The sequence below is a fragment of the Nanorana parkeri genome, unplaced genomic scaffold (genome assembly GCF_000935625.1).
Source record: "Nanorana parkeri isolate BGI_ZX_2015 unplaced genomic scaffold, ASM93562v1 scaffold187, whole genome shotgun sequence".
Lineage (NCBI taxonomy): Eukaryota > Metazoa > Chordata > Amphibia > Anura > Dicroglossidae > Nanorana > Nanorana parkeri.
The window spans coordinates 1,324,516-1,333,673 of record NW_017306455.1 but is presented as its reverse complement, the minus strand read 5'-3'; the positions used below and the strand labels follow the sequence as shown (position 1 = coordinate 1,333,673).

Here is a 9,158-nt window from a genome sequence, read left to right as displayed (position 1 = left end):
CACTAGACATAGTTGAATATATAAAATTGATATAAAATAATATAAAAATTAAAATATATAAAATGAAATATTACATTAAATATTTAAAATTCAAATATTCAAAAATATACAATTAAGCAAAATAAATTACATTAAATATATAACATTGTTTTAGCAAACAAACACTTGGAAGGAATGTAGAGCTTTTTGAAGTTTCAAGAGTGTTAGAAAATATTAATTAGAAAAAATTAAAAAGATGATTTCATCTGGCCCCAACATGTTACAATTGTATAGCGTAATTTAAAGCTAGTTGGAATTTTACCAACATTCACATATCTAGCATTAAAAAAAGAAAATAATTTATGGCTAAAAAAGAAGATAATAAGGTGTGTAGCCATCTATGCAACCTGCTTAGCTCTAATGAAATATTTTCCAGTCTATCCAGTCACTGTTTCATACATTCTCATTCCATTTTTATGGATACGTTTGCTATTATGTGATCCAGTACATTTCTGTCCATCTGTGTCTTGACTTAATAGATTGTACATTGCCAGTACAACTTGTGGCCAGATTTAGGACAATGGCCACAAATTGTAATTATACACCATGCAGAAAATATTATTTTTTTTTACAAATTTACAAAAGTTATTTTGCAAATTAAAGAAGTTTGTTGTTTAAAAACCAAACAAAACACATTGAACTTTATAGCAATGTACATTTAACTTAGAAGTCTATCTTCATGTTTTTTTATATCTATCTATCTATCTATATTCTACAGTATCTATAAATGTGATGTTAAAGTGGAGACCCAATTTTATGGTAGAGTCCCAAAAGATAGCGAAAAATAATTTATAAAGCGGAGCATGTTTTGTGCTAAATAGCTTTAGGTATGGTCTATTACCTTTTATATTGCTCTTTCATTGTTGTATTATGTCACGCATCGCAACTGCATGAGTTTTATAGATTTCCCATATTACACAATCAGCGCTGTTTTACTCAATGTGCTTGTCACTACTGCTTCATTTCTGGGAAGACCGCAGTGAATTGTGAGTGTGAAGGCAATACATTTGCCTGGCAGTCAGACAGATGAGAGATGTGGACAGATGAGAGATGTGGAATTGATACCATTCAAGGGGGGTTTATACATTCATAAAGTACTTTTCTTTTCAAGGGATCTACCGGGCTTGGTAATTTGTTAGTTCTTGTTTGAATTTGACCTCTCCCATTGTGGTTCTCTATGCCTCTGGATTTTATTTGTCTGGGCTAGCAGTTTCTGATGTTGCCGAAGGTCTAGCTGAAACTCAAGACCTTTGGGTAGGCCAACATTTAGTTTGTTTTTGGTTGGCTGATTTTGAAGGCAATTACATCCCTCTGGGCTTATTTGTCCCAATTTGTTCTGAGTGTTAAGTCTCTATTCTGAGGTTCCTTGGAATTGTCTACTCTTGTCCCACAAAGGACCACACAAGGGTCTCCTTGCTTCATACCTGTCTGCACCGTGTCTACACTAAAATTATGTAAAATTATGTTTAAACAGATCTCTTGAAAAGTGGACTAACTTTTCAAGAGATCTGTTCTTTTCTAGACTACTTCACATTGTTCATTGTCCGCTTCTAGAATACTTGTCCATATCTAGGCTACGTCACATTGCTAATTGTCCATTTCTGGGCTAAGGCACATTGTCCATTTCTAGACTACTTGTTAATTTGTAGACTATGTCAGGGAGGACATTGTCCAATTCTAGACTACTTGTCCATTTCTAGTCTACTTGCCAATATCTAGAACTACTTGTCCATTTGTAGACTACATCACTTTATACATTGTCCATTTCTAGCCTACTTGTCCATTTCTAGAACTACGTCCAACTGTTCATTGTCCATTTCTAGACAACTTGTCCATTTCTAGACTACATTATCCATTTCCAGCCTACTTGTCCATTTCTAGAACTACTTGTCCATTTCTAGACTACATCACATTATTCAATGTCCATTTCTAGACTACACGTCCATTTCTAGACGACGTCACGTTGTACATTGTCCATTTCTAGACTAGGTCCCATTGTTCATTGTCCATTTCTAGACTACTTGTCCATTGCTAGACTACGTCACATAAAAAAAACAAATACTCTGCCCTCAAACCCAACCCACGCTCCACTCGGTGCTCGGCAACAGTCATTTCTCCAAACTTATTCCGCACCAAGAAAGCAAACAACCAGCACTCAAAATGATCTTCCGAAATATACTTTATTGAAGGACCAAGTCACCCATATAAACAGATATAGCTATGACAAAGGCGCTTTCAAGCTTAAACGTGCAAACTATATCTGTTTTATGGATGACTTGACTCTTCAATAAAGTATATTTCAGAAGATTATTTTGAAAGCTAGCTTGTTCACATTCTTGGTCACAATGTCTTAAACTATATTGTATCTCATTGACTCAATCTGGACTATGTCCTGTTTTCATACAACTGGCTCTCCACCATTGTCTTGCTGGACTATCACATAATATAGTTCTGTAGCCAATCTGAGACTACCCCTCTATTGTGGACTGTCCTGCTCTAAATTATTTTTCATTGCCCTACTCTGTGTAATATCTGCTATTTTACTTAGCAATATTTGTTTCTGTTGCCTCCAAAATTTTCTCTGGCCCACGGGGTGCCCTAATGATCAAATAGCTGTCAACTACTCTGGACTATTTTACACAATCCTGTTTTAGACTTATTAGATTATCCTTCTTTGAACCATCTTCGTATTTCATGCTCTGAACATTTGATTTTGTTACATTATCTTGCTGTGGACTGTATCACACTGCACTATGACTGTCTCTTGCTGCCCTGCTCAGGACTATCACACAGTTTCCTACTACTGAACAGGAAGCGAGGACACGTTTTGGTGACAACTGTCTAAGAGGGGAATTTTTTTCACTTTGTAGTGATTTCTGCTTAATTCCTGTTGCATCTTTAGGGCAGGAAGTTAAGGAATGTTTTCCAATGGGACACAGGCTGCAAAGAAATAAAATGGATGGGTTTTCAACTCTTTCATATTTTATCCAAAACTAAAAAAAAAAAGTTTTGACTATACATATTCATCAAAGTGTAGCTATATCCTAAATTTATTTTTAGTTGTGGATAGAGTGAGGAAAGTTTAGAACGCCTGTGCAGTTTTACTACTATCCAGGACAGGAGTTAAGATTTCCCCTTACTTCCTGTTCTGGAGACAAATGTTTCCAGTCAGGAAGTGAAAGGAAAATCTGCACCAGAGAAACAGACAACAATAAGATGACAAAAGTTCTAGAATTTGCCTGATTACCTAAAAAACACTTTCACTTCCATCTTTGTTGCTGCTAGAGATTTACCCTTTATGAGACAGGAAGTAAAAGAATCTCCCCAACTAAGCCTCCAACAGCAGTAAAACCCAACAAGCATTCTAATCGTTCCCCACTCAATCCAAAAAAAAAAAGTATTGGGTATAGATACACTTTGATGAGTATGTATAGTCCCAACTTTTTTTTTACATTTTGGATAAAGTATGAAAGGGTTAAAAACCCATTGGTTTATTTCTTGCTGGCTGTGTACCATTGGAAAAGCTTCCCTTTACTTTCAGTCCTGAAGATGCAACTGGAAGTAGAAATTGTCACAAAGTGAAGGGAAATTTCCCTCTTAGACAGTAGTCACCAGAACAAGTGTCCACATTGGAAGATTTTTTTTTTCACTTTCTAGAAGATTTTGTTTCACTTTCTATAAAAAAAAAAACAAAAAAAAAAAAAAACTTGACAGTGGTTTCTAAGTCTTTCCCACTTCATTTACATTTTTTTTTTGTCTATATATTTTTTTTTGTCAAGTTTTGGCTATGTAGGGAGATTTTGGGTACACAATGGAAGATTCTAAAACAGAAAACCTTCTGATTTTATCTTCTACGCATTGTACTTTCCTAGACTGACTTACACTCAATATGCATTCATCTAGTCCTAATTCCTTATATACATCTCAGCATTATTCTTACACCTAAGAAGGTAAGACGACACGTTCCCTTTAGTGTCTTTCGTAGATATGTTAGTACAACACATGACATTTCTTTATTTAGGTTGGCTTTTGCAGGGTTAAATGGAACCGTCATACCCTTCCTCAATTTATAAATGTATTTTCCTTTAATTCATTTTATTACTTTTGGGGTTTCCTATGCAAGTAGTATTGTCAGTGCTTTTTTCTTCTTCTATTGTCAAGGAGCAATACACCGAAACCTCCGCTACAGGAACTTTTTATTTGAATGTCTTGACTTGTCACATAGGTGATTACATTATGTCACGTTATGTTTCTCATTGACTTCATACTAAACTGTATGACTTCCGCTATGCTATGTTTGTCCCTTGACTTATCAACATTAGTCTTTTTTGTGGCTCTTTGGTGTCTCCCTCCTTGCTCATGGTCTGGTTCTCATCTAATGCTCATTCACCAAGTAGACACTTGTCTCCGAACATGACTTGCATCTACTGTTGTAAATCTCATGTGTTCCTGTCCTTGTTCTTTCGCTTTGTCTTCCCTAAGAGTTGCTATTCTTCTAGGTATTGCTGTCTCTGACTTGCCAGCCTGTCCAATCCTGAAACCAGCAGGGTCCTTTTTTTTTATAGGAGTCAGCTCCATTGACTAGAGAAAGCCTTAAATGTTAGGCAACAGCTGTAATTTTGAGGGAGCTTTGGCTAGCTGGCTCCTGGGATTCGTCCAGGCTTAGGTTACTGTCCATCACATCTAAGACAGATAAAATTTATTGAACCAGTCAACCAAGTTACACCAATTTCTTAGCCTTGGAGTAATCAGAGAAGGGGAACTTCACTTTAAAAAAAAAATGTTTAGGGTTTTACTTTAAGTACGTCAGTGTTTTTCTTTCTTGAGTTCAGATGTTTTTGTAAAAAATGTCTCCCGATTAAAGTGAAGGTTGCTTTTGCCTACCTTAGTCTTACTGCTATCCAGTGTTCAAACCTTGATATCTTTCATATAATACATGCTGTTTTCCTGCATTCTTGGCTGGCTCTTTCTGCTTTCTCAGGTCTTCTTTTTCTGTCTCTAGGCAAACTCTCATTCCTACCATGTGCTAACTGTCTACCTTGCTCCAGGCTGCTAGTTTTTCTTTTCCTGTGGGTAAACTCATTTTCTCTGCTCCACTGAAGCTATCTCACTTTTATCTCTGGGTGATTTCAAACGTAAACGCTGGAGTGGAGAAAACCACTATCCCTTGGGCGCTTAATTTAATAAGCCACCCATTGTGACCACGGTTCGCGTGCCTCAAAGATCTACATGATTCAATGCTAAGGTGGCACTAACAGGCACCGCAGCACATAATGTACTACTGGGACGCAAGACCCTTTAATGCATTGTGACGGCTGCAATGCAACTGCCCTGTGTAAGTTCAAAGCCCCCTTAGTTCATCTTCATTACTCATTCTCCCTCCAGGCTGCCTGGCTCTTTCATGGTAATTAATTCTGATAGTGCCAATCAGGGCACCGCTCCAGACGGGATTGTACACAAGTTCAGTTCTAGGATCAATGCTAATTCCGAAAGGAACAGGAAAAAAACCAATATAAGCACTTTCCCTCTCTCTATCCCCCCTCTGGTTTGTGTTCTGCTGCCGCTTTAGCTTTCAATCAGTCCTTTTTATTCTAAACACCAATTAATTAAGCTACATTTCAATCACGTAGACGGATGTTGTTTCAACAGTTAAATAATTTTAGCAGTTTGCCAGTGGATGAGAAACACCACATTTCCAAGTGTACAGTTGCCGGCTGCCGAAGACTTGTAGGGACTATGCTTTGAAGGTTTGTTCCTGGAAGTGTTTGATCCTGCTCTTTGCCCCTGGTACAATAATGCTTCCCTTTCTGCATTGCCTGGTATTGTCTTCTAGACTGTTATGGTTATATTATTGGATAACAGCAATTTTAAAAAAGCATTTACCAGAATATGTATGCGTTATTCACTGGCTCCAATACATACTATATGTCATTATGGGCTATGTACTACATTGTAGTCTGTTGAACCAATGTAGTGTATGATGAGCCTGGATACCATAGTTCAGCAGCTACGTGTCCCCGGGAAATACTTCCAGAAATTGTTTTTAAAAGATCAGATCTAGTAATCTAATTATATACTGTATCTATCGTATATATTCTATCTATTGTATATATCTCTATCTATCTATCTAATCTATCTACAGTATCTATCCGTTGTAGCTATCAACTATCTACTGTCTACTGTAGCCATCTATTGTATCTATTATCTATCTATCCAACTACTGTATTTGTCTATCTATCTATCTATCTATCTATATCTCTCTTTGGCGTTATCTATGTATATAAAAAGTACGTTCTTTTGTTTGATTAAAAAGGAAGGTGACACTTTTTCTCACATTAATGTGAGGTTACAGTGCCAGCCTGAAGGATGCATGCTAAATTTTATATCTCGACTTTTTGAATTATTTACAGGTTTATGTTTAGTTTCTCAGGCATCCTTTGCTTGCATTAATGCATATAGATGCGGGGCATGTATAAAAACTTTATGCAATAAATAATGGTTGGCACTGTGTGCTTGAACTTGTAGTTCCTAGCAGCTGGAGGGTCAAAGGTTGGCCAGCCCTGGCATAGTAGATGAGCACATATGTTTGTTACTATGGTTGTTAATATTCTACCCAAGCGCTCATAAAACTAATCAGATGTTCCACAGTTAAAACTGAAAAGTGCCAATACCGGCATGCTCACCTGTCCGTTTTTGCAGAGGTCTGCCCACATGCTGGTGCCGTCTCCACCTCTCATCAGGACGTGGTAGGTGAAGAAGTAGGTGCCTGGTACTGTACAGCTGAACCGTCCACTTGCCGCATCATAATTGTTCCCAAGGTTGGTGACCACATCATCAAATTTGAGGATCTCATAGCCCTCATGGGGGTTCTTCAAGCCAGCATAAAAGGCCACACGTGGAACTGTGGTATATGTAGCCGTACTGATGGCACCAGTCACTCCACCTCCTGGCAATCCTGGTGGTCCAGATTTGCCTGGTTCTCCCCGTTCTCCTGGTGGACCTACAGGACCTGGTGGACCAGGTAGCCCAGGCTCTCCAGGAGGTCCGGGCTTTCCAGGACGTCCAGCTTTTCCTTGAGGACCTTGAACTAAAGTTGAAGGCGCCGGTTGTCCTCTGTCACTCAATGGTTCAGCTCCGGTGCCAGCTCGAATACCCGTACTGGTGGTTGTTGTCCCGGCTTTGCTAAGGTAGGGGTCACACACCATCCGGCAAGTGCCCAACATCTCATAGTGGCCATCGGAGCCCACAGAGTTGACCAACACCGGAATGAGGATTACCAAAATTAGCACCATTACTACTCCAATCGCCACTGCCACCAAGGTCTTCCTCCCGAGGCCGAACGGGGCCAAGGGACGGGGGGACCCACGGCTGGGGGGAGCTATGGTGCCGGAGGTTGTGGAGGAGAGGCAAGTGGCCCCTCCAGAGAACAGGATATGTGGTCTTTGAGGAGAGACACAATGAAGCGTCGTAGCGAAAGAAAAAAAAATACAGAATCAGGGAATAAATGTAAAGAAATGTAAAGTAATGAAAACGGAAGAAGTTAAAATAAATATGAAGAAGAAAAGGTTGATTAGGAAACGTGAGAACTTGACATAAACTTCAGGAAAATAAAAGAGTAAAAAAAAAAAAAGGAATTCAGAAAGGAATGGAAATAAAATTGTTGGAGACGGGAGAAAAGTGTGGCACAAAAAAAAGTGAATGGATGATATATAGCAGAACAGTGAAGAAAGCAAAGATTAAGAATAAAAAGGGAATTGGAGAAGAGAGATAAGAAGGTGGGTAGGATTCAGAGAGGTGGGGAGGGGAGCAGGTGAATGTGAATACTTAGAAATGAAAGGATTAAAGTGGAGAGAACAGACAGAGAAGAGGCAGCAGTGACGGAGAGGGACAGAAGAGAAAGCCAGATAGGAGATTACGAGAGAAGGGGAAAGCTGCTGAGGCAAAGCAGTAAAAGGCAGCGGGGAAAGGAACTTGTGAGAGAATGCTGTGTGCTATAGGAGCCTTATATATGGGAGACAGAGCAGTGCCCCCTGCAGGTGAAAAAACAGTATGCAGCTTTTTCTGGGAAGAAATTCAGGTGGATTTACTAACAGGTGCATACACCCTAAAGCAGAGGTGAGCAACCTTGGCACTCCAGCTGTGGCAAAACTACAAATCCCATAATGCTTCTGGGAGTCATGATTTTGCCTGTCAGAGTTTTGCACTGCCTCATGGGACTTGTAGTTCCACAACAGCGGGAGTGCTGAGGTTGCCTACCCTATAGGAGCCCCTTTCGCTCTAGGCTGGGTTCACGTCAAAAATCCAATCTAAGTTTGGAAATGAAAAGAAATGAATATTTCCTCCATGATCTTGATTATTTTAAGTGGGCGCAGAGTAAGAACAACTGGCACCCCCCTATGTATGGGACAAATGTCTAAAGCATGTATTAAATTAAAAGGACATTACACAAAAAATATGCATTACTGACACATACATTTTAGCGCTTTTTGGTCCCAATGGGAAACACCTGGAATCGTTTTTGCACATTTTGTCACACAATGGTTCCCATTGAAGTCAATGGCATAAAAAAACACTGTAATCTGCCAAAAAGTAGCTCATGTACTAATTCCAGCGACAGGAGTTTTTCTGCTTGCAACAAACCGCTCAGGTGTGAACAGGGGCCATAGAAATGAATGGGATTCCTTGTCATGAGCGGTTTGTTGATCTTACCTTTGAGCAAAAAAATGCCTAGGTGTGCACGGGCACTAAGAACAAGGCATGATGGGAGTTGGCATTCAAAACTATATCTATATAGTATATTTATGTAAGCACTATACGAGAGAAAGCGAGAGAGAAGGAATGTTACTACAAAATACATTTTTATATATTGTTCTTTTTAAATATATACAGTTACAATCAGGGGCATCCCAAGGCCGGGTGTCCCCCGGAGCAGATACCGGGTGACACCCCGCCATGACATGATTACGGATGCGAGTAACGTCACCACGCACGTGCACAATTACGTCATCGCGCATGTGCGGCCATCTTATTGATACCTGCTGGCAGCCATTTTGGTGATAAACGCTGGCAGAGAGAGGAGGGGACATTCATACGGCGGGATAAGGTATGCAGCCAGGTCC

The 9,158-nt window shown here is 39.4% G+C and overlaps 1 protein-coding gene across 1 annotated transcript in view; it reads right to left on the bottom strand.

Moving 5' to 3' along the window:
• C1QL1 (complement C1q like 1) overlaps window positions 1-7,519 on the bottom strand; it is a 63,473-nt gene extending 55,954 nt beyond the window's left edge. Inside the window, exon 1 of the mRNA XM_018555209.1 lies at window positions 6,723-7,519. Coding sequence (XP_018410711.1) covers window positions 6,723-7,331 — 609 coding nt within the window. The 5' untranslated portion in view covers window positions 7,332-7,519. The remainder of the gene's footprint in view (window positions 1-6,722) is intronic.
• Between the last annotated feature and the right edge of the window lie 1,639 nt (window positions 7,520-9,158).